This window comes from Hyla sarda, chromosome 3 (genome assembly GCF_029499605.1).
Source record: "Hyla sarda isolate aHylSar1 chromosome 3, aHylSar1.hap1, whole genome shotgun sequence".
Lineage (NCBI taxonomy): Eukaryota > Metazoa > Chordata > Amphibia > Anura > Hylidae > Hyla > Hyla sarda.
The window spans coordinates 429,573,729-429,600,310 of NC_079191.1; the positions used below are offsets into that span (position 1 = coordinate 429,573,729).

A 26,582-nucleotide genomic window follows, 5' to 3' on the forward strand; every position below is an offset into this window, starting at 1 on the left:
TGCCTCCTATGTACAAGAATATAACTACTATAATACTGCTCCTATATACAAGAATATAACTACTATAATACTGCCTCCTATGTACAAGAATATAACTACTATAATACTGCTCCTATATACAAGAATATAACTACTATAATACTGCTCCTATATACAAGAATATAACTACTATAATACTGCTCCTATATACAAGAATATAACTACTATACTACTGGCCCCCAGTCTAGGTCCGTTACTTGCACTACCTATACCCGGACATTATACAGCCATCCTCTGCACCTGAATGGAACACATCACACATGGGAACGCACAGTATATTCGGTCTACACTGGCATTTTTCGTGCTTACCTTACATGGGTAAATTATTTCGTAGCCTGCCTCCTCCGGGCACATGGTATGCGTGCCATCCCTGTGGTTATTCCTGCACTTGTGATTTGCTCTGTTGTTTACATCTACCCCGCTGGCACAGATGAAACACTTATTACTCCTTGTGTGATTCATTGCATGAGATTTTATTATTTGGCAGGTCAGGCGCTTACTATCCTACCTCTTCTCCATCATGTCAAACATATTTGTGTGATCCTGTGAGCCTCACTCGGGTGTAACCAAGATTTCTCTAAGGCTGCATTCACACCTCGTTTTTTACATACGGGTGACGGATCCGGCTGGGGGAGGGGCAAACCGAGCACTCCCCTACCCCAGCCGGATCAGCCCATGACTCCATTTACTTTAAAGAGTAGCTTCCACCATTCTATTTTTTTTTTATGCTAGCCTGTTTCCCCCTCCCCCCGCTACGGCACTAGCCCGTTCCTTCCTCCCCCCCCCCCCCCTACCCCGTTCCCTCATTACACTTGCAGTTACTGCAGAGTCCGGCAGCGGGCGTGCAGGGACAGCGGCGGCAACAAGGCGGCGGCGATGTGCGGGAGGAGTGGCCTCCCAGCCAGTGGCCGGGGAGCCAATGCGCTCGCTCCCGCCTGTCTGATTGACAGGCAGGGAGCAAGTGCAGCCTAACTGAAAAAGGACTGATTGCCACTCCAAAATCAGTCCTTTTTCAGTAGCCGGTTATTAAATGTAAATTAAACCTTTTTAATGAAAAAAAATAATAATAATAGTATATTAGAGATATGTTGTAGTACATAAGTACTACAACATATCAAAAAATAAAGTTGGTGACAGTGCCCATTTAAGGAGACAACCGGAGTCAAACGGTGACTCCGGTCGGCTCAGTTTTGACCCGTATCCGGTTTTGGACCGGACCTAAAACCATAGTATACTACGGTTTTAGGTCCGGTCAGGAAACCGCATAGGGGTCAAAACTGAGCCGACTGGAGTCACCGTTTGACTCCGGTCGTCTCCTTAAAGTAAATGAAGTCACGGGCTGATCCGGCTGGGATATGGGAGCGCCCGGTTTGCCCCTACCCCAGCCAGATCCGGCACCCGTATGTAAAAAACGAGGTGTGAATGCAGCCTAAGACCAGGTTAAAGGTAGGTTCACACTACGGGTGCTGGATCCAGTTGGGAGGAGCGAAAACCGGCCACTCTCATATCCCAGCCGGATCCGGCCGAACCCCATTCAGTTCAATGAGCCGACCGGAGTCAAACGCTTAGCGTTTGACTCCGGTCGGCTCATTGAAATGAATGGGGTTCGGGCTGGATCCGGCTGAGATACGGGAGCGGCTGGTTTTCGCTCCTCCCAACCGGATCCACCACCCGTACACTACAATCGTAGTGTGAACCTACCCTTAAGACCAGGTTTTTCAAATCAACTGGTGCCATAAAATTAAACAAATTTGGAAATTACTTCTATTTAAAAAATCTTAATCCTTCCTGTACTTATCAGCTGCTGTATACTTCAGAGAAAATTGTGAAGTTCTTTCCCGTCTGACCACAGTGCTCTCTGCTGACACCTCTGTCTGTGTCAGGAACTGTCGAGAGCAGGAGAGGTTTGCTATGGGGATTTGCTTCTAATCTGGACAGTTCCTGACATGGACAGAGGTGTCAGCAGAGAGCACTGTGGTCAGAATCGAAAGAATTTGACAAATTTCTCGGTAGTATACAGCAGCTGATAAGTACTATTTATAGTAATATTTGCTTTAAAAAAAAAAGACTGTAGCAAAAAGATGTTTTATAAAATAAATAAATCTCCTTTTGGTTATGTGTATACATTTCCTATGCAAAGTGTCTGAGTGTCTCCATGGTTACAGACTACAAAACAACGTTGTGTAGTCTGATCCTGCAGCCATGAGTTGCTCCACTACATCTGCCTCCTCTTCTTTTAATTGGTGTCTCCAGCTGTTGCAAAACTACAACACCCAGCAGCAAGCCCGGACAGCCGAAGACTGAATTTCGCAGTGAAAATTACGCGATCCACACTACGGAATCTCCGGTGGGAAAAATTCAGAATCAGTCGGCACCAGGACCTCACGCACATTGACTTCCCATAGACGGCAATGTAATCCAGATGGATTCCGTCAAAAGAATAAGCACGATCATTCTTTCGGTGGCGCAATTTCAGGGGTGGAACGTCCACTGCTGAAATTCCATAGTGTGTACTGTGCAGGGGAATACCATACCCAGTGGAATTTTAAAGCGGAATTCCACTCGGAAATTCCGTACTGTGAACCAGGCCTTCAAGGGGTACTCAGCCCCTAGACATCTTATCCCCTATCAAAAGGTGACCCGCGCGATCTTGGCTGCGGCCCCCCCATACATCCCGTGCACGGAGCGAAGTTCGCTCCGAGCCAGGTTGACTGGCGATGCTGGGCGGAGGGTCTATTCACACGGCAGAATTTTTGCCTCAGATTAAAGACCATAGACTTCTATGGGATTCCGCACTCCCATTCACACTTCTGAAATTCTGCAAGCGGAATTTCAGAAGTGTGAATGGGAGTAAGGCCTCAGAATGTGCCCCCACATACTCGTTAGGCCTCACACTTTGCCCCCATATAGTAGTTAGGCCTTACGCTGTGCCTCCATATGGTAATTAGGCTTCACACTGTGCCCCCGTATAGTAGTTTGGTCCCCCTCTGGGCCATCTGTAATATTAATCCCCTCTCCCTAAGTATTAGGTTTCCCCTGTAGTAGTATTAGGCCCTCCTGTATTAGTATTAGCCACCCCCTGTAGTAGTATTAGGCCCCCCTGTGTTATTAGCCCCCCCCCCCCCAGAACAGAACAGCGAAACTCTGGCTCAAATCAATATTCCCAAGCCTCCCTAAAGCCATGAAATATGTCTATCTAACTGTTGCCACACACATATAGTAGTTAGGCCTCACACTGTGCCCCCATACAGTAGTTAGGCCTCACACTGTGCCCCATATGGTAATTAGACCTCACAGTGTGCCCCCATATAGTAGTTAGGCCTCACAATGTGCCCCCATATGGTAATTAGACCTCACACTGTGCCCCCATATAGTAGTTAGGCCTCACAATGTGCCCCCATATGGTAATTAGACCTCACACTGTGCCACCATATAGTAGTTAGGCCTCACAATGTGCCCCCATATGGTAATTAGACCTCACACTGTGCCCCCATATAGTAGCTAGGCCTCACACTGTACCCCCATATACTAGTTAGGCCTCACACTGTGCCCCCCCCATATAGTAGTTAGGCCTCACACTGTGCCCCCCATATAGTATCAATATTCCCAAGCCTCCCTAAAGCCATGAAATATGTCTATCTAACTGCTGCCGCACACATATAGTAGTTAGGCCTCACACTGTGCCCCCATATAGTAGTTAGGCCTTACACTGTGCCCCATATGGTAATTAGACCTCACACTGTGCCCCCATATAGTAGTTAGGCTTCACACTGTGCCCCCGTATAGTTTGGTCCACCTCTGGGCCATCTGTAATATTAATCCACTCTCGCTAAGAATTAGGTCACCCCTGTAGTAGAATTAGGCTTCCCTGTAGTAGTATCAGCCCCCCCCCCCCCCCCCCCCGTAGTAGTATTAGGCCCCCGTGCTATTAGGCCCTCCGTTAGTAATATTAGGCTCCCCTGTAGTAGTATTAAGCGCTCCTGTAGTAGTATTAGCCCCCCTGTAGTAGTATTAGGCCCACGCGTTATTAGGCTTTTCTGTAGTAGTATTAGGCTTCCCTGTACTAGTATTAAGCCCTCCTGTAGTAATATTAGGCTCCCCTGTAGTAGTAGTATTAGGCTCCCCTGTAGTAGTGTTAGGCTCCCCTGTAGTAGTATTAGGCTCTCCTGTAGTAATATTAGGCTCCCCTGTAGTAGTATTAGGCTCCCCTGTGGTAATATTAGGCTTCCCTGTACTAGTATTAAGCCCTCCTGTAGTAATATTAGGCCCTCCTGTAGTAGTATTAAGCCCTCCTGTAGTAATATTAGGCCCTCCTGTAGTAGTATTAGGCTCTCCTGTAGTAATATTAGGCCCTCCTGTAGTAGTATTAAGCCCTCCTGTAGTAATATTAGGCTCTCCTATAGTAATATTAGGCTCCCCTGTAGTAGTAGGCTCTCCTGTAGTAATATTAGGCCCTACTGTAGTAGTATTAAGCCCTCCTGTAGTAATATTAGGCCCTCCTGTAGTAGTATTAGGCTCTCCTGTAGTAATATTAGGCCCTCCTGTAGTAGTATTAAGCCCTCCTGTAGTAATATTAGGCCCCCCTGTAGTAGTATTAGGCCCTCCTGTAGTAATATTAGGCCCTCCTGTAGTAGTATTAGGCCCTCCTGTAGTAATATTAGGCCCTCCTGTAGTAGTATTAAGCCCTCCTGTAGTAATATTAGGTGCTCCTGTAGTAATATTAAGCCCTCCTGTAGTAATATTAGGCCCTCCTGTAGTAGTATTAAGCCCTCCTGTAGTAATATTAGGTGCTCCTGTAGTAATATTAAGCCCTCCTGTAGTAATATTAGGCCCTCCTGTAGTAATATTAAGCCCTCCTGTAGTAATATTAGGCCCTCCTGTAGTAATATTAAGCCCTCCTGTAGTAATATTAGGCCCTCCTGTAGTAATATTAGGCCACCCTGTAGTAGTATTAGGCCCTCCTGTAGTAGTATTAGGCCCTCCTGTAGTAATATTAGGCCCTCCTGTAGTAGAATTAAGCCCTCCTGTAGTAGTATTAAGCTCTCCTGTAGTAGTATTAGGCCTCCTGTAGTAGTATTAGGCCTCCTGTAGTAATATTAGGCCATCCGGTAGTAGTATTAAGCCCTCCTGTAGTAGTATTAGGCCTCCTGTAGTAATATTAGGCCCTCCGGTAGTAGTATTAGGCCCTCCTGTAGTAGTATTAAGCTCCCCTGTAGTAGTATTAGGCCTCCTGTAGTAGTATTAGGCCTCCTGTAGTAATATTAGGCCCTCCGGTAGTAGTATTAGGCCCTCCTGTAGTAGTATTAAGCTCCCCTGTAGTAGTATTAGGCCCTCCTGTAGTAGTATTAGGCCCTCCTGTAGTAGTATTAAGCCCTCCTGTAGTAGTATTAGGCCCTCCTGTAGTAGTATTAGGCCCTCCTGTAGTAGTATTAGGCTCTCCTGTAGTAGTATTAGGCCTCCTGTAGTAGTATTAGGCCTCCGTGGAAAAATATTAGGCCCTCCGGTAGTAGTATTAGGCCCTCCTGTAGTAGTATTAGGCCCTCCTGTAGTAGTATTAAGCCCTCCTGTAGTAGTATTAGGCCTCCTGTAGTAGTATTAGGCCTCCTGTAGTAATATTAGGCCCTCCTGTAGTAGTATTAGGCCCTCCTGTAGTAGTATTAGGCCCTCCGGTAGTAGTATTAGGCCCTCCGGTAGTAGTATTAGGCCTCCTATAGTAGTATTAGGCCCTCCTGTAGTAGTATTAGGCCCTCCGGTAGTAGTATTAGGCCCTCCTGTAGTAGTATTAAGCCCTCCTGTAGTAGTATTAAGCCCTCCTGTAGTAGTATTAAGCCCTCCTGTAGTAGTATTAAGCCCTCCTGTAGTAGTATTAGGCCCTCCTGTAGTAGTATTAATCCCTCCTGTAGTAGTATTAAGCCCTCCTGTAGTAGTATTAATCCCTCCTGTAGTAGTATTAGGCCTCCTGTAGTATGATTAGGCCTCCTGTAGTAGTATTAGGCCTCCTGTAGTAGTATTAGGCCTCCTGTAGTAATATTAGGCTAGTTTACATGGATCTGTGCCATAGATATCCCCCCTTATTGTTTTGGTGCAAACGTGTTCTGCAATGTCAAATAAAGATTTATATATATTTTTTTTTTCTGCTGCAGTGTTGTTCTTTGTAGGTTTGTTATATATATATATATATATATATATATACATATATCTGGCCTATGTGAACCGCAATATGGCTGAAAATAAGGCACAAAAAATGGTGTGTGAACACAGCCTTTGGGCACATCCACATGTTGAAGATTTGCCGAAATATGAATTTAACCAATCCAGTGATGGAAACTTCTGATCTCACTCTAAAACAGTGGTCTCCAAACTGTGAGCCTCCAGCTGTTGCATCACTAAAACTTCCAACATGCACTGCTGCCAACCAGCTGTTGCAAAACTACAACTCCCAGCGTGCCCGTCCGGGCACGCTGGGAGATGTAGTTTTACAACAGCTGATTGGCTGTCCGGGCATGCTGGGAGTTGTAGTTTTGCAACAGCTGGAGGCTCACAGTTTGGAGGCCACTGTTTTAGAGTGAGATCAGAAGTTTGTAGTTACGCATTAGCTGATTGGCTATTTGGGCATGCTGGGAGTTGTAGTTACGCATCAGCTGATTGGCTATCTGGGCATGCTGGGAGTTGCAGTTTTTCAATGGGTGGTTGACTTTTATTGGCTACCTGGGGATTGCTGGGAATTGTAGTTTTGTAACAGTTGCTTGGCTCTCTAGGCATGCTGGGAGTTGTAGTTTTGCAACAGCTGGAGGACCACAGTGTGGAGAACTCTGGCCTAAAAGGATCACAGCTGCAATTTTTGATTTTTTTTTTACAATTTTTGATTTTTTTTTTCTGAAGTTTCAAAACTTTTTAACTGCTGCAACTTTTTCTTCATAACACGTGACTGCCATAACTGTCAAAAGCCGAGATGTTTGAACTACAAGTCCCAGCATGCTCCGGTGACACATACAGCTGTTTCCGGTCCGGTGGGTCTCTCTCTGAGCGATTATCGGTGTGAGGCCCCGCCCAGTCCGGTCGGCGCTCCGGTGGGTGACGTCGCGTTGTTATTGTTATGGTCGGTGACCCCGCCTTCTCCCCGCCCGATTCTCCTCCCCTCCTGCAGAACCGGAAGTGAGCTCTGAGCCTCTATAGGCATTTCCGGTGACGTCACGGCTCGGACTCCATTAGTGCCGCAGCTGAGGGGGAAGCCGCCTGTGACAGCCCCGGAGCCGCCGAGCAGCGGCCGCGGATCTTCCCCCCCTCCCTCCTCCTCCCTCCCCGTCCTCACCTGCACACACCCCGGGAGGGGGACGGCGCGGTGTCCTCTCTCCTCAGCCACCAACCACGGCCGCTCTCGGTGAGGAAACTCTGGCCTCCGCTTCCTCCTCAGACTCGGACACCGGCCGAGCGACCCCTCCCCCGCGGAAGAAGCACCGAGCCTCGGAGGAGGCGGCGGCGGCAGGAGAAGCGGCGGAGACTCAATCGGTCATACCCGGCGGTAGAGGAGCCAGCGGGGGGAACATGCAGGCCAACGGGGCAGCGGCCGGTGCGGGGGGCTCGGGGGGCCCGGAGCAGGACAGCGGCGCCCCCTCCTCCTCCTCACAGAACGGGGAGGCCTCGTCCTCCGGTACCGGCGGGGAGCAGGCGCACTCTAACGGGCTCCTGAGCACCAGTAACGGGGCCGCGTCCTCCTCCTGTGCCGCCTCCAGCACCGCCGAGCAGCCGGGCCTGAAGAAGAAGAAGCGGCTGAGCCCGGCAGACGAGGACGTCATCCGCCTGATCGGTCAGCACCTGCACGGCCTGGGCCTCAAGTGAGTGTGTGTGTCGCGACAGATCGCCTCTCAATCGCGGAACATATCGTCTCTGCTGGTGACGTCACGTCCTGTGCATACATGATCGGGGAGGAGGTGTATACGGTGTTATGGTGTGACGTCATTGCTGTCAGTATACAGTGTAGGTGACGTCATGCCCTGTTGTTTACTCCCCGCACTGCCCCCTATAGGCGGATGACATCACATTTATCATAGTGTAATGTAAACGCTCTCTGTTGTCCATAGCAACCGAGCAGAGGGCAGCTGTCACTTATCAGGGGGGATGAGGAGCGAACTGTGATTGGTTACTGAGGGTCAGCTGACAGCTCTCCTGTAGGGGTCTCAGGCCTGTCTCTCATCCTTGTCTGTCTCCTTATCTCTTTAGATGACCTGTCTGTAGATCTCATGTACCTGTCTCTCTGGCTCTAGATCCCATATTCCTGTCTTCTTCCCTCTAAATCTCATGTACCTGTCTTCTTCCCTCTAAATCTCATGTACCTGTCTTCTTCCCTCTAGATCTCATGTACCTGTCTTCTTCCCTCTAGATCTCATGTACCTGTCTCTCTGGCTCTAGATCTCATGTACCTGTCTTCTTCCCTCTAGATCTCATGTACCTGTCTCTCTGGCTCTAGATCTCATGTACCTGTCGTCTTCCCTCTAGGTCTCATGTACCTGTCTCTCTGGCTCTAGATCCCATATTCCTGTCTTCTTCCCTCTAGATCTCATGTACCTGTCTCTCTGGCTCTAGATCTCATGTACCTGTCGTCTTCCCTCTAGGTCTCATGTACCTGTCTCTCTGGCTCTAGATCCCATATTCCTGTCTTCTTCCCTCTAGATCTCATGTACCTGTCTCTCTGGCTCTAGATCTCATGTACCTGTCGTCTTCCCTCTAGGTCTCATGTGCCTGTCTCTCTGGCTCTAGATCCCATATTCCTGTCTTCTTCCCTCTAGATCTCATGTGCCTGTCTCTCTGGCTCTAGATCTCATGTGCCTGTCTCTCTGGCTCTAGATCTCATGTACCTGTCTCTCTGGCTCTAGATCCCATATTCCTGTCTTCTTCCCTCTAGATCTCATGTACCTGTCTCTCTGTCTGTAGATCTCATGTACCTGTCTCTCTGTCTGTAGATCTCATGTACCTGTCTCTCTGGCTCTAGATCCCATATTCCTGTCGTCTTCCCTCTAGATCTCATGTACCTGTCTCTCTGGCTCTAGATCCCATATTCCTGTCTTCTTCCCTCTAGATCTCATGCCTGTCTCTCTCACTGTCTAGATGTCTCTGTCACCTTAGTCATGTTATGGTTTTCAGATCTGGTGTCTCATGTCTCTAGAGCTCATACATGTTGGTTTCATGCCCCTTTCTCTCTAGATTTCATCTTCCTGTCTCTCTAGTGCTCATGTCCCTTTCTAGATGTCACCTACCTGCCCCTTTCTCTCTAGATGTCACCTACCTGCCCCTTTCTCTCTAGATGTCACCTACCTGCCCCTTTCTCTCTAGATGTCACCTACCTGCCCCTTTCTCTCTAGATGTCACCTACCTGCCCCTTTCTCTCTAGATGTCACCTACCTGCCCCTTTCTCTCTAGATGTCACCTACCTGCCCCTTTCTCTCTAGAGCTCATGTCCCCTTTCCCCTAGATGTCTCTTTTCTTTATCTCTACATCTAATGTGTCTTTCTCTATAATTTACCTGTCTCTCACTTTCTGTCTCTAGATCTAATGTTTAGGATATAAACCTAAAAGTAAACAATATAGACAGGCTGAACCAGGAGGTCGTCTTCTGCTCCCTGCGTTGCTATATACCGGTGTCTGTCTCTAGATTTCGTTCTTCTTTCTTAGTTGTCAATCTCAGGACCAGTCACTGTAGACAGTCAGAGCCGGTTGTTGTACTGAGACCTATAGATACTTGTGTATTCTTGGTCTTTGTGATGTTTGTACAAGTCTCTGGGCACTCAGTTTTGGATGGGTAATTATTAGGCCGGGTTCACACCACGTTTTTGCAATACAGTTCCTGTATACGTTTTCAATGTGAAAACCGTACAGAACCGTATTGAAAACCGTCTGCCAAACGATGCATCAGGTTCTGCATCCTGTACAGTTTGTCAGGGTTAAAAACCATATTGAAAACATATATGTATTATTTATTATTATTTTTCATGGGAGTCAATGGGAACTGTAGAAAACCGTGTGTGTACAGTTCCATCCGGTTTTCACCATACAGTTTGACTTTTCACAGTTTTTTTTCCCCCTTGGAATTTCAATCAAACAAGTGAAACTTTATTCATAATAGAATGAAAAGTTAAAAACGTATACTTTTTTTTTTCTTTAAAAAAAAAAAAGCGGATGCAACTGGAGATTATTTATGAAACCGTATACGGATTAAAATTTGTACACACGTGTTGATAGTTTAGTCCGGTTTTGAGTAATCCGTTTTTATCAAAAACCTGAAACGGGAAATGTATAGCAAAAACGTGGTGTGAACCCAGCCTTATACTGTGTGCGTGTGTATATAAATATACTTTTATATCAGTCCTGGTCACAGTGTAGCTTCCATTTTTTTTTCTTTCTATTATTATTATTATTATTATTATTATATATACTGGAGTCAGACAATAGTCTCCAAACTGTGGACCTCCAGCTGTTGCAAAACTACAACTCCCAGCATGCCCGGACAGCCAACATTAAGAGTACACACACTGACGCTCAGTTTACTTAAGATCAGTGGAGATCCCAGTAGGACCTCTGAACATAGTAAAGCAGTGGTCTCCAAACTGAACCTCCAGCTGTTGCAAAACTACAACTCTCAGCATGCCCGGACAGCCAACGGCTGTCCGGGCATGCTGGGAGTTGTAGTTTTGCAACAGCTGGAGGTCCACAGTTTGAGTCCACTCTTTTACCCTAAGGTCCATTAATCCAGCATCTGATCTCATCTGATATCACTGGGCATCTGGCTCTCCGCTGTCTGAAAAACTACAACTCCCATCATGCCTGGACTGCTTTTTGCTGCTGGTGCATTCTGGGAGTTGTAGTTTTATAACAGCTGGCGAGCCACAGGTTGGTGAACACTTACTACAAACACAGATTTACAACGTACAGTGAGTGACACATGACGTGGCCCAACAGCTGACACCCTGCCCATTGTGTACAGCCGATGCCCCCCACTCTGTAGTGATAGATAAACCCGTCACATGAGGTGTAAGCAGATGGCGCTCCCCCTGATCGGCACCATACATGTGTGTGTGCGCCAGGCTGGCCCCGGCCTGAAGTCAGCGTCTGTTTATAGCCCGGCTTATCGCTCCGCTGCGGGGCCGGCCGGTCTGTGTAGAGACCTCGCTCTCAAGTGTCACATGTATTCCTAAAATCATTAGCCAGAGTGGGGACATCACCAAACTAGTCACAGACTATGAAAAAAAAAAAAAAAAAAAAATACATTAAAAAAATAAATGAGAGAGAGAGAGAGAGAGATTTGTGTGTGTTTATTGATGATGATGATAAATAATAATAATTATTATTATTATTATTAATTTATTTATAGAGAGAGCGAGCCAGTGGGGAACGATTCTACAATTTTAGGAACTGCCTCACTCAGATGAGGTGGAAACATTTCTCAGAAGTGGCGAATTCCTCTAATTGGTGGTGTTCCTCTTTATATCACATATAGGAGCTGGAGTATCAGATGTTCTGGATCATCAGAATTCATGCTTTTAAAGGGGTACTCCTCTGGAAAATGTTTTGTTTTATTTTTTTAAATCAACTGATGCCAGAAAGTTAAACATATTGTAAATTACTTCTATTTAAAAATCTTAATCCTTCCAGTACTTATCAGCTGCTGTATGCTCCACAGGAAGGACTTTTCTTTTTAAATTTCCTTTCTGTCTGACCAGTGCTCTCTGCTGACATCATGACCACAGTGCTCTCTGCTGACACCTCTGTCCATTTTAGGAACTGTCCAGAGTAGGAGCAAATCTACACATAGCAAATCTGGACAGTTCCTGACATGGACAGAGGTATCAGCAGAGAGCACTGTGGTCAGACAGAGGAAATTCTAAAAGAAAAGAACTTCCTGTGGAGCATACAGCAGCTAAGTACTGGAAGGATTAAGATTTTTTTAATAGAAGTAATTTACAAATCTGTTTAACTTTCTGGCACCAGTTCATTTAAAAAAAAAAATAAAAGTTTTCCAGTGGAGTACCCCTTTAAAGAAACACCCCGATTCATGGAGGTTTTTTCCCCCCTATCCACAGGGTATAAGTATTTTATTTGATTTGGGCCTCTTCTCATGCTTGCGCTGCCATCTCTCTTGTTAACCCCTTATCGGTCTTCCGAACGTCACATCCTTTACTAAAGTGGTCTCCAAACTTTCTCCCTCCAGCCGTTGCGAAACTACAACTCCCAGCATGCCCCGACAACTACGATCAAAGAAGGTCTTATCACTGATACCCCAACGGATCAAAACTTTTGACATGCCTCTTTTTCCCCAAGCAGGTTTCCCTGGACATGCTGGGAGTAGTAGTCTTGCAACATCTGGAGTTCCACAGTTTGGAGACCACTGCTGCGCTATCTTTAGAAGTCCTGCTGGGACCTCCACCACCACATAAATAGAGCGGCAACATGCATTTTCAACGTTGGCTGTCCAGACATGCTGGAAGTTGTAGTACTTTTTTTTTATATCTTTGAAAGTTCCACTGATCTTAACAATAGGGTTACTTTGTGTCCCCCCCCCCCCGGGTCTTTCTGGTCTTTCTAGCATAGCAATGTTCAGCACCTTTTGGAGTCCAGTTGGGTCCTCCACCGATCACAGGATAGGGGCTTTCTTGCTGACACACCAGCACACATGCCCAGGCACTGCTCCATTCACTCGCTATGGGTCTACCAAAGATTGCAGAGCATTGAACTTAGCTGAGTTTGGAAGTCCCACTGATCATTCAATTGGGGGGTAAAAGGCCCCTGTTCTTGTGTAGGGTCAGACTGCACCCTTGGCTGCCGCTTTAGTCCTTTAGGAATAGTAAAGATGGCTGGCTGCTGTTTTTGTGGGGGGTCTCGGCTGGGCTCCATCGTTGACTATCTTCTGCAGTCCTATAGTCAGTGAATGGTTCAGTGGCCGAGCAAAGGCCTTATGGGTAAGCGTCAGACCTCAGGGCTGCCCACCCACCGGGTAACCCCTTATGATGAGGTGTCGGACTGGTAATGTCCGATAAATCATTTGTAGTGAGAACAGGGTTCAAATGCAGTGGGAGACCCCCATTCTAGTGTTGAGAGTCCTCCAAAATGTGATCTTCTAGATCAGTGTTTCCCAACCAGGGTTCCTCCAGCTGTTGCAAAAACTACAACTCCCAGCATGCCTGGACAGCCAAAGGCTGTCCAGGCATGCTGGGAGTTGTAGTTTTTGCAACAGCTGGAGGAACCCTGGTTGGGACACATTGTTCTAGATCGTCGCTCGTTGGCCAATAATGGCTTCATGTAATAGGTCCCTACTGTGTGAATCCCCCTCTAATACTGGCCATCCTATATGGCTCTAGTGATGCTGGGAGTTGTAGTTTTTGCAACAGCTGGAGGCACCCTGGTTGGGAAACACTGTTCTAGATCGTCGCTCGTTTAGCAATCCTATCTTGCCGATCATTTCGGTCAGTAATGGCCGCCTTTAATAGGGCCCTATTGTGTGAACCCCCTTTAATACTGGCCATCCTATATGACACTAGTGATGCTGGGAGTTGTCGTTTTTGCAACAGCTGGAGGCACTCTGGTTGGGAAACATTGTTCCAGATCATTGCTCATTTAGCAATCCTATCTCGCCGATCATTTCGGCCAATAATGGGCCCTACGGTGTGAATCCCCCTTTAATACTGGCCATCCTACATGGCTCTGGTGCTGTTTTTGTAGATCAGGGGGGGTTGTTGTCGCTGAGCTGCTTTTTTTTTTTTTTAGCACAGCTGAGCCAGTGTAGTGACTGTGTATTTGCAGCTTGTGCCAAGGACCGATCCCTTACGTCTTCTCTCGTCCGCATACTTGTCGTCTTTGTCTTCCATCTTGCCGTTGACTAAAGAAGATGCATTATTTCCACCCCCCCCCCTCTTCTTCTGGCAGCAGATAAGCGGTTAATATTTGCCATCTTTCCAGGGTGATGATGACGGGGAGGGTGATGTTTACATCTAGCAGTGGGCTGAAGAAGAGGAGGACTTACTACTACTCTGCTGACACAAGGGAGGGGGAGGCTCTCGCTGGATGGGGGAAGGGGAGATTCAGAGGAATCCTCACACCCCAGGGGTCTCTTTCTCTCTGTCTCCTGGAGTATAAGCTGAACTTATTGCGTTACCAGAAGAATAAGTGTCTGACAGCGATAGAGGCAGACAGACCCCCGCGCTGACCTGTGATCCCCACCTACATGACAGTAAACAATGGCAGAGCCCAGCGCCCAAATACCTTACAGGGCAGAGACCACCGACACCTAATCTGACTGTTTTGTTCCCACCATTGCTTTTATACACCCCCCCCCCTTTCAATCTCTGTAGTATATTGTCACTGTACAGCAGTGTTTCCCAACCAAGGTGCCTCCAGCTGCTGCAAAACTACAACTCCCAGCATCACTAGAGCCATATAGGACTCACACAGTAGGGCCCTATGACATGGGGGCCATTATTGTCCGAATTGATCGAGATAGGATTGCTAAGCGAGCGACGATCTAGAACAATGTTAAAGGGGTCCTCCGGTGGAAACTTTATTTTATTTATTTTTTTTTAAATCAACTGGTGCCAGAAAGTTAAACAGATTTGTAAATTACTTCTATTAACCTTAATCCTTCCAGTACTTATTAGCTGCTGAATACTACAGAGGAAATTCTTTTCTTTTTGGAACACAGAGCTCTCTGCTGACATCAAAAGCACAATGCTCTCTGCTGACATCTCTGTCCATTTTAGGAACTGTCCAGAGCAGGAGAAAATCCCCATGGCAAACATATGCTGCTCTGGACAGAGGTGTCAGCAGAGAGCACTGTGCTTGTGATGTCAGCAGAGAGCTCTGTTCCAAAAAGAAAATAATTTCCTCTGTAGTATTCAGCAGCTAATAAGTACTGGAAGGATTACGATTTTTTAATAGAAGTAATTTACAAATCTGTTTAACTTTCTGGTACCAGTTGATTTAAAAATAAATTAATAAAAAAAAGTGTTTTCTACCGGAATACCCCTTTAAGGGGTTATAGTGTTACTGTCACTTTTGTGAAAAATGGACATGTGAAAAGTTTCGATCAGTAGGTGTCTCAGTCCTGGGACCCCTTCCAATCTCTAGATATGGCCAGGTGAAGTATACGGCAGCACTCGTAGACTTTATAATGGAGCCCTTCGCCTGCAATCATAAAGACGAATACCAAGCCAGGGAGAGATCCTCTGCACCTCATCTATTGATCAGAGAGGGTCATAACTTTTCACATGTCTTTACAATAGTGTTTCCCAACCAGCGCGCCTCCAGCTGTTGCCAAACCAGAACTCCGGACCTAATGGAGGTTATCTATCCACAAGACAAAATAGACATTAGAGCAGTGTTTACCAACAAGGATGCCTCCAACAGTTGCTGGGAGTTTTAATTTTGCAACAGCTGGAGGCACTCTGGTTGGGAAACACTGCGCTACAACATGTCAAAAGTATCAGTATCCGTACATTGATAAACCGGGCAGATTTATAGTAAATAAAAACTTCTGCCGTGTCACGTAAGGCATCATAAATTAAGAGCAATCCGGCATCCTGAGATTTATTCCGGCAACACGTACAAAAAGAGCAGCAAAGCTCAACAAAGACCCCGCGCCTGTCACAGGGGTCTACACCTTGCTGCTGGAACAAATCTCAGGATGCCCAGAATGGGTCCGGGATTGCTCTTTATTTACACCTTAGAGAGAAGTTTTTATGACTCTTTAACCCCTTAAGGATGAAGCCCCATTTGGGCCTTAAGGACACAGACAATTTAGATTTTTACGTTTGCCTTTTTTCCTCCAAAATGGGACAATTTACGTTTTTATTGGGGGAGGGGGTTTTTCTAATTATTTTTTTTTTACTTTTATTTTTACACTTTAATAGTCCCCATAAGGGACTATCTATAGCAATCATTCAATTGCTAATACTGTTCAGTGCTATGTATAGGACACAGCACTGATCAGTATAATCGGTGATCTTCTGCTCTGCTCGATCTCAGACCAGAGCAGAAGACCCGGGAGACGACCGGAGCCAGGTGAGGGGACCTCCAGCCGCCATGCTGGATGATCGGATCGCCACGGCAGCGCTGCAGGCGATCCGATCATCCAAAGTACCGTGATGCTGCAGATGCCGTGATCTGTATTGATCACTGCATCTGAGGGGTTAATGGCGGACATCCGCGCGATCGTTGAGGGTTAATGTATTCCTCAGCTGTCGGAGCACAACAGTTTTGGTTGGGAAATGCTATTGATTTAAAGCGTACCTGTCATATCACTAGAAAAAAATATATATTATTCTTATGTTACTCACTAGGCCATGCAGATTCTTTATGTGTTTTGTTGTGTGTCTAGCTTCTGTATGTGGCTCACAAATCCATCTGTTCTGCTGCTCACTAATTCTGACATCCACTGCTCTAAGGAAAGCCCTGAGCCTGCCATCACTCGTTATGCATTCACTTCCTCCCCGAGTCTGCTGTGCAGTGCTGGATGTCTTCATCCAATCACTGCAGGCTGCTCTGTAACCTCCTCTCTGTGCTCACTCCTGTCCTATCAGGCTTCAGCATGAAAACAGAGGAGTGCTAGTCCCGCCCTCACTTCTAGGACTTTTTCCCAGCTCGTGCTTCAGCTGGGACAAAGATGATGCTGCAGCCGGAAAAGATTATGTTCTGGATGATATGGGGACCTGTTGTGTGCTTGTTGTTTTTTTGTGTGTGTGTGTTTATAAATATATATTTTTTTTTTTTTGTGTGTGTAATATATATATATTAGTGTGTGTGTGTGTGTGTGTATATTAGGGATCGACCGATATCGTTTGTTTGTTTATTTTTTTTAGGGCTGATAATCTGTGACCTTTCAGGCCGATAGCCGATAATTTATACCAGAATATCGGATTAAGTTATTGACTATTACACCCCCTGGCCCCCCGCTTCTCTCCCCCTGCCTGTCCTGGGGTCTTCCTTAGTCCTACCACCACTGCTGCCCCATTGCCTCCCCCCCCATCCCCAGTTTTATAATTACCTGTTCTCGTGGCCCAGGGTCCGCACTACTTCTGGCTCCGGTGTCGTCCTGAGCTGTCACTGTGCGCACTGACTGTGACGTCGCGTTGAGGACGTCGCAGGAGCCAGAAGTAGTGCGGACCCCGAGAACAGGTAATTATAAAACCGGGGATAGGGGAGGCGGCGGTGGTCTCTGGCCCGGGGGGCGGGGCATATCGGCAAGGTAATTGTCCAAAATCGTGATTATCGGCCAAGAATATCGACCAAACCGATAATCGGTCGATCCCTAGTGTGTGTGTGTGTGTAATACATTTAAAAAAATAAATAAAATAAAAATGATATATATATATACACACATACATACAGCAGCACACTGCCAGCACAAAGGTATAGATAAAACGTGAAAACTATACAGCTGTAGTGCAACAAATGTGCTGGCAGTGTGCTGCTGTATTCTCTTGTTGCTGTATATTTAGCCCAGCAGCCTGCACCTGTATGCCAGGTCCATATAATAGATTGGAATCAATAGTGCTGGCCAACTTATTCTTTGGTTATTTATATTTTTTATTTTATGTATATATTTTTATTATACATGCCAATGGAAGCAGCACGTCCTAGGAGCTAGTATTGCATTGTGCACGCAGAGTCCAGACCTGGTTCAGGGGTCCATGTAGTATACAAAAAGGAAATATCCGCAGCACACAGAATCCAAAAAAATCCAAAGATTTATTCCAAAAATGTGTCCAATATATACACATACTGACTATATATAGTGCCAACCCCACTCTCACCCCCTCCTCTCCCAATTAAATCATGACAGCATTGCTCCTGCTCCATTTATACTTTTGTCAGGAGAATAGGTATATTATGGCTTTGGCCGGGGTACCCCTTTAATACACAATGCTCACAATACAGCAGTATGGCTATAGCCCCCATAGAAAGCCGATTCATGTAGCAGATGACCTGATCTAATATCCCTAGAAGTCATAACCTTTTTATATGAGAATGAGATTGCAGTTTTAAAACAAAGCATATACAATATGGCAGTAGGTGAAGCGCCATCTGATGTAATGAGTAGAGAAAGTGGTGTATTGTTATACTAGAGCAGTGTCTCCCAACCTGTGTGCCTCCAGCTGTTGCAAAACTGCAACTTCCACCATGTCCGGACATGCTGGGAGTTGTAGTTTTGCAATAGCTAGAGACACTGGTAAGGAAACGCTGCTCTACAACATGTCAAGTTTAATGTTTTATTTTAAAGGGGTATTCCGCCCCTAGACATCTTATCCCCTATCCAAAGGATAGGGGATAAGATGTCAGATCACCGCAGTCCCGCTGCTGGGGACCCCGGGGATCGCTGTTGCAGCACCCCGCTATCATTACTGCACAGAGCGAGTTCGCTCTGCACGTAATGACGGGCAATACAGGGGCCGGAGCATCGTTGTTTCACGGCTCCGCCCCTTGTGACATCACGGCCCGCCCCCGTCAATACGAATCTATGGGAAGGGGGCGTGGTGGTCGTCACGCCCTCTACCATAGACTTGCATTAAGGGGACGGGCCGTGATGTCATGAGGGGCGGAGCCATGAAGTCGCGCTGCTCCGGCCCCTGTATGGCCCGTCATTACGCACAAAGCGAACTCGCTCTGCACAGTAATGACAGCGGGGTGCTGCAACAGCGATCCCCGGGGTCCCCAGCAGCGGGACCGCGGCGATCTAACATCTTATCCCCTATCCTTTGGATAGGGGATAAGATGCCAGGGGCGGAGTACCCCTTTAAGTGACTATACCCGTTTTAAGCTTGAATCTCCTATATAAATGATTCAGCTCTTTAGTACTGTTCAATCCCCAGATTTATTTAGTTTAATAAAGCGAACACCCGGACTGAAATCAAATACTTCTCACATCTGAGGGTTAGCTAAAGTCTGATCCAGTTTAGACCAGGGCGAGACAAAACCCAGGCTCCAGGTCACAATGGCCACTGTGAACTTCATCCTGGCGCCTGGCTTTTTGTCTGCCCTTACCTAATTTATGACTCTTACATTATGGGTCAAGTGAGGGACTGTGGCTTGTTCTCGGTAGCCGGCCCCACAAGATAACCGGCAGGTACAGGATACTAGCTGACACCCGTCAGTAATGGACAGACACCAGAGATTACGCCAATGTCTGCCATTTAACTGTTTAAATGCAGCCATCATGGCCATTACAGTTATGGCATACATACCTGGTGGTCCATTTAAAAAAAATATATATATATATATATATATATATATATTTATATATATATTTATATTTATATTTATTTTTTTTTTTTTCCGGCCAGCCTGAGGCTTGTACTAGGCCTCGGTACAGGCTGTGAGTCGACATTTGATTAGCTGACTGTAGCCATAGATTCTGAAGAATTTCATTGGTCTATATAAGCAATTGTTCAATTATAGTGCATTTTTTATTTTTTTTATTTTTTCTTCTATTCAAATCACCCTCTTTTTTTTTTTTTTTTTTTTTTTTTTTTTCCCATTTTCAGACTAGGGGAAAAAAAGCATATTTTGGTATCGCTGTGTGCCATATTGTCCAAACTATTAAGTCATCATATTCTTGATCCTACATGGGAATTAATTAGCTGCGGAATCTGTAGGTGCTATATAAATAAAATTATTATTAATAAAAAAAAATTGCATTTTTTTTTGTCACATCATAAAAAAATTATCAAAAAGACAATACTATGTTAAAATGGCACCAGTAAAAAATAAAACAAATAAAACAAATACAGCTCACGGCTGGTTCCTAGATTTAAAACAGATTTGTCAAGCCCTGGTTTAGACTATTCTTTCAGCTCAACTTCGTATAGGGAGATTTATCAAAACCTGTGCAGAGGAAAAGTTGCTCACAGCAACCAATCAAATCGCTTCTTTCATTTTTTTTTTTTTTTTTTTAAAGGGGTACACTGGTGCTTAGACATCTTATCCCCCTATACAAAGGAAGGAAGATGCCTGATTGCGGGGGTCCCGCCGCTGGGGGCCCCCGTGATCTTGCACGCCGCACCCCGTTTATAATCAGTCCCCGGCGCGTGTTCGGTCCGGGTCTGATTACTGTCGATCACGGGGCCGGAGCGTTGTGATGTCAAGGCTCCGCCCCATGATGTCACACTCCGCCCCCTCAAATGCAAGCCTATGGGAGGAGGCGTGACAGCTGTCACAATGCTCCGGCCCCGTGATCGACAGTAATAAGACCCGGATCGAACATGCTCTGATTATAAACAGGGTGCGGTGTGCAAGATTACGGGGGTGCCCAGCGGTGGGACCCCCGCGATCGGGGATAAGATGTCTAAGCGCCGGAGTACCCCTTTAAGGCATAATGAAAGAAGCGATCTGATTGGTTGCTAAGGGCATCTTTTCCTCTGCACAGGTTTTGATAAATCTTCCCCCAAAGAATTTTCCCGATAGTTATCCTTTATTTACAGGATAGGTGAAAACTAGATGATTGGAGAAGGCCCATCCACTGGGGCTGCTGTCAGGGCATGCTGGGAGTTGTAGTTTAACAGCTGGAGGCACCCTGGTTGGGAAACACTGCTCTGACCATTGTTGTTGGTCTCCCATCCACTGCCCAGACCGTGATACCTGCCGCTTAGCATCCTGGGAGTTGTAGTTTTGCAACAGCTGAAGTCACCCTGGTTGGGAAACACAGGTGTACATAATAGAGACTTTAATTCTATGGGACCGTACAATGACTGTGGCGCCCAATTGGTTGCAGGACACTTGGTGACTAGAGATGAGCGAACTTCCAGTAATTTGATTCGTCACAATCTTCTCGGCTCGGCAGTTGATGACTTATCCTGCATAAATTAGTTCAGCTTTCCGGTGCTCCGGTGGCTGGAAAAGGTGGATACAGTCCTAGGAGGAGAGTCTCCAGCCACCGGAGCATCGGAAAGCTGAACTAATTAATGCAGGATAAAGACAGCAACTGCCGAGCCGATGAGTTTGTGACGAATCGAATCACTATAAGTTCACTCATCTCTATTGATGACTCTCCAGTCTTGACTCGAATTAATTTAATAAAAATGAAAGTGCAGGGGGCATCTTGGGTTAAGCTGCTGTGTGTGGGTCTGTGTGCATGCTGCCGCCCATGGTAAGTCGAGCGGGCTTCTGACACTGTGTCTCTCTTGCAGCCAGACGGTTGATCTCCTCATGCAAGAATCAGGATGTCGCTTAGAGCACTCATCTGCTACCAAATTTCGCAACCATGTCATGGAAGGGGAGTGGGATAAGGTAATGATGCCACTCCATTACTCCTTTCATAGGTCCTGGTCAGAGGGTGCACAGATCCCGTGTCAGAGCAGCTTCTTACATGTGTCGTGTCATAGTTTTTCTTGGCTACTGTGAGAATTGTTTTCTACTCATCGTTCCGTGTTCTAAGATTATTCGATTTGATCTTTGCAGGCAGAGAATGATCTGAACGAGCTGAAGTCTTTGGTGCACTCTCCTCACGCTGTATTGGTAAGAAACCCTCCGTGTTCTCTATCCTACATCTTGGCAGTGCATGCTGGGTAGTCAGTGCTGCATTGGATGCTGGGTTTGCTGATGTGTAAGGAAATTCAAATAACATTAATTCGTTTTTCATATTATGTTTCTTGTAAAGATTTTGCAGACCTGAGTTAAAAGAAGAAAATAACTTTGTTTATATTTTTTATTTATTTATATTTTTATATTTTATTTATATTTATAAATGTTTTATCATTTAATTTTTTTTTTATAATTTCATTATATTTTTTTTATTTATTAATATAATAAAAGTAAAATACAATATAAAATAAAATATAAATACTAGATAAAAAAAAAAAAATAATAGATAAAACAATATTATTAATTTCTTTTTAAGCTCTCAAATCTTGCTTTTCCCCCTATTATGCTGTATCATGTACTAGCCTCTAATTTGGCGCACATACTAAACCTCTGCTCAATTCACTCACTATATGCTTCTGAAGCTAACTAAGCCCTATGCTCAGCTATGTTAGGCGGCCTCATAACGAGTGAATTAAGCGGCGGTTGAGCATGCACGCTGCAGCTACACTCACTTGAGGGGGATAAAGGACCCCGGTTCTCATAATTGGTGGGGGTCCCAGCTGTTGGACCCCCCACACTATTCAGACACTTCTCACCTATCCCATGGATAGGTGATATTTTTGGGGAAAATAATCACGCTGCAGGTTTATTAATGTGTTTTTCAAAGTGGAAAAAGTCTATAGTATGTGGATGAGGTTTATAAAGTAGTATTCACTGTAGGTAAAATCTGCAGCATTTCTGCCACATGTGAATTTAACGTAGTTCATGTATCATGTAATATGGGTAAATGTTTGCATCCATATTGTGGCCGTAATTCCTGGTCCATTGCCTGTGGGCCTAATGAATTGAACTGACGGCTTTATTGATCACTAGGGTGTAGTCGGTTCTGGAGTGTTGGTCCATAAGTGGATGTGAATATATTTATTATGACATATAAAGCAACGCGTTTCGACCCTGGACAGGGGTCTTCATCAGGCATCATGACTGATGAAGACCCCTGTCCGGGGTCGAAACCCGTTGCTTTATATGTCATAATAAATATATTCACATCCACATATGGACCAGCGCCGTTACAACTTTTCATTCATTCCTTCCATTGCCTTCCTACCGGTGAGACTGACGTCACTCCGGGAAGTTCCTCGTGGCAGCTGTCTAGCACTCCATTCGTTTCGAGATGCTACTGTAGGTGTTGTGCTCTAAAGGCAACACCTATGGTTAAGGACCCATCTTTTTCTTCATCCTGACTTACCTACCCAGACGGTCCTCGCTAGGGGCGCACCTCTTGTTGCCTTTTCATTTCTTTGTATTAGGTCTGGAGTGTTGACCTATGGTCAGGTCCAGACATGTGACTGTAATACTGATTAAAATGCATCCTAGGGCTTCACTTATGCGCGTTGTTGGGGTCCATGGAGTCCCTACAGGGGCACGTATAGGCAGTAAATGTGCCGCCAGACGGAAGCTACTATTGTGGGAATAAAAACATTTATAAAAACTATCTGAAGAAGAACATCTGCCTGGTTTTGTGTAAATTAAAACCTGAAACGCGTGGAGACAGAATTTGAACTATGTAACACATCCATACTATGACTTGCTGACTGACAATTGATTTATGGTATACTCTGAAAGTAGAGTTATTGGGGGGACATGTATCATAATTGGAGTATGGTAGAAGCAGTTTTCCCCTTTTGCCGAATTCTAAATTATGCGCAGAAGCGCTAAATTTATCAAATCAAACGCAAAGAGTTTCATAAATTGCGGGTAAATAATTTCCTCATACCTCCACTCTTTGAAAAATAGAATCGATGATTTAGAGCATCCTGCTACGTGCAGTCCAAGATGGCTTATATTTGCGTAAAAAATGTGGTCATTGCCCAAGATTTCTGCGGGTAAATGAAATGTGCGCAGTTAATAAATTTGTGCGTACTAAATATGTCACTCCGAGGTTACACTGAAACCTACACATCTGGAGGAAATGCTCCACCAGAATGGATGCAAAAAAAACTGCGCAAAATTTTGCGCAAAAACTTAAACACAAAACAGGGGTAAAATCTTTGATACATGTCCCCCATTGAGTGAACAGGGTCTAGCGCAGTCTTTCCCAACCAGTGTGTCTCCAGCTATTGCAAAACTACAACTCCCAGCATGCCCGGACAGCCGAAGGCTGTCCGGGCATGCTGGGAGTTGTAGTTTTGCAACAGCTGGAGACACACTGGTTGGGAAAGACTGGTCTAGGGGGCTAGATCAGGGTTTCCCAACTAGGGTGCCTCCAGCTGTTGCAAAACTTTACGTCCGAGCATGCCCGGCCGGGCATCCTGGGAGTTGTAGTTTTGCAACAGCTGGAGGCACCCGGGTTTGGAAACACTGGGTTAGATATTCATATATAGGCAGCTTGTGATTAGCTGCTCAGTGTTTTGGGCACTTAAAGGTACTGTGTATATGGACTTTGTATGTTCTCTACCTCTATACGCCCTTTCCGGGGGGCGTATAGAGGTAGAGTTCATGCCTTACAGGCTTTATTGTGTGGAATCCCGACTAACCCCATTATAAATCAGTAGGGCCTTGTGTACAAGGCTGGTATCTAGAGAAGAGCGATGTTACAGTAATTCGATTCGTTGCTGACTTTATCCTGCATGAATTAGTTCAGCTTTCCGGTGCTCCGGTGGCTGGAGACTCTTTCCTAGGACTGTATCCACCTTTTCCAGCCACCGGAGCACCTGAAAGCTGAACTAATTCATGCAGGATAAATTCAGTAACTGCTGAGCCGAGAAGTTTGTGACGAATCGAATCACTATAAAGCTGCATTCACACCACGTTTTTGCAGTACAGTTCCTGTATAAGTTTTCAATGTGAAAGCCGTACGGAACCGTATTGTAATCCGTATGCATTGCCTCTCCATTGCAAAGCATATATCAAAAGAGGCATCAGGTTTAGGGATCGACCGATTATCGGTTTGGCCGATATTATTGGACGTTATCGGTATCGGCAATTACCTTGCTGATAATCCGATAATGCCCTGTGCCGCACTGAAATCCCACCGCCCTGGCCAGAGACTGCCGCTGCCCCATTGCTGCCTCCCCCATCTGCGGTTTTATAGTTACCTCTTCCTGGGGCCCGGGGTCCGCGCTACTTCTGGCTCCTGCGGCATCTTGTGTTACACTCTGCGCTGCGCAATGACGAGTGACGTCCTCAACGTGACTTCAGTCAGTGCGCACAGTGATGGCTCAGGACGCCGCCGGAGACAGAAGTAGCGTGGACCCCGGGAACAGGTAATTATAAAACTGGGGATCGGCGAGGCAATGGGGCAGTGGAGGTGGTTGGACTAAGGACCGGCAGGGGGAGAGAAGCGGGCGGTGGCAATCTCTGGCCAGAGGATAGGGGGGGGGTTGGACTCGGGGGAGAGAAGCGGGCGGCGGCGGTCTCTGGCCCCCCAAAAGCTGCTGCAGTTCATTGATTTAAAGTGCCCGCTTTAAATCAATGATCTGCAGACGCTTCTTCGGGGGGGGGGGGGGGGGGTGTTTGAGGGGCCTAAAAAAATCGATATTGGTCGATTCCCTATTCAGGTTGTGTCCGTTTTGCATCCACTAAGGTTTTGAAAAGTGAAAAGTTGAAAACTCATACGTTTATTTCTTAAACTGATGCAACCAAAGATCTTTTTTTTTTTTTTTTTTTTTTTACCGTATACAGGTTAGAATTTGCACACACGTCTGGTTTTGAGGAATCAGTTTTTCATCAAAAACCTGATACCTGATACTGTATCGCAAAAAATATAGTGTGAATGCAGCCAAACTTCGCTCATCTCTAGTGGTATCGGTCATGTCACATTAGTAGAGCTGTAGTCCATGGGCAGCGTACAGGCGTGAACACGCAGGCCGAGCATACATGTGCGGTCACTATGGAATAAGCTGGTGATGGCTTCTCTCCAGGGAGAACACAAAGCTCGCACCGTATGTGGATATTCTCAATATGTCTGAATCTGATCCTCTGACATCATCTGACGGGAGATCACCCTATTGTCTGGTCCTGACGACTTTTCTCTGGGGTGGGGGTGGGTCTTAAGATGGACGGACAGACTGGGGGGTGTGGAGGGATTTGGTGCCGGTTGCTGATGGCGTGTGTATTTTGGGGTGTAGTAAGCATGCTTATGGGTCACAGGTTTTACTATAGTGTCTGGATCTAGGGCTTAAATCGATGACTGGTGGGATATTGTCCAGCAGCTTGTAGATGAGGTATACGGTCTTTCCCCGCAGCAGAACAGAGTGCTAAAGTTTAGAATTTTTATTTGCTTGTTTAGGTGTTTAACTTCTTTTAATTTTTTTTTTTTTTTTTTTTGGCGTAAAGACAGAATGCATAATTTTTTCACTTGACCCTGGTGCAGGGAATGATAAATTATCCCCTATTGTTTGTTGCAAATACTTCTAAGATGTCTCTGTTTTGTAATGGCGTGCCTATAAATCAGATTTCTTTAATTCTTTTTTGTTATTGCAATAATAATCAGATTCTCCACTGCCCCGCGGCCTACAGCTATGCCCTCATTTATAGATCGAAGGGGCTCGGTCTGTCTTGATGCCACAATCCAATAGAGAGTACATGACGACTCCCTATTCCATGCTGCAGGGAGATTTGGGGGGGGGGGGGGCCATTTTGTAGTTTGCTGAAGTACCCCTAGCCTAGGGTAGTTTTCTACAACTGACGTACTAACCTTTTGGCCCTCCTGCTGTTGGAATTCAACATCTCCCATCATGTAGAATGCAGGTTAGTTTGCAGCAACCTGTGAACTGTCTGTACAAAATTATCCTGTGTGTATTATAGGTGTTATCTAGCCTTGAATATGTAGCTGGGGCCTGTGGGAAAAAATCCCCTATACTTATGTACCCCTGATCCCTCTCAGCTCCCATTCACTCCACCCAGTCCCCCTGATCGCTCTTCTTCCTGCTTCTGAGAAGAGCACTGGGTGCAGGACCTGCTGGGGTGGGACACCACTGTGG

General features: G+C 45.8%; 1 protein-coding gene across 2 annotated transcripts in view; it reads left to right on the forward strand.

Annotated features, from left to right (window-relative positions):
- Positions 1-7,030: 7,030 nt before the first annotated feature.
- WDR26 (WD repeat domain 26) overlaps positions 7,031-26,582 on the forward strand; it is a 68,229-nt gene continuing 48,677 nt past the window's right edge. The window contains exons 1-3 of one of the 2 annotated variants that reach the window (XM_056568462.1): positions 7,031-7,049; positions 21,204-21,303; positions 21,475-21,531. In XM_056568462.1, coding sequence (XP_056424437.1) covers positions 21,223-21,303; positions 21,475-21,531 — 138 coding nt within the window. In that variant the 5' untranslated portion in view covers positions 7,031-7,049; positions 21,204-21,222. Of the gene's footprint in view, positions 7,050-7,283; positions 7,875-21,203; positions 21,304-21,474; positions 21,532-26,582 lie in introns of those variants that run through there. The other variant, XM_056568461.1, reaches the window with a different exon arrangement.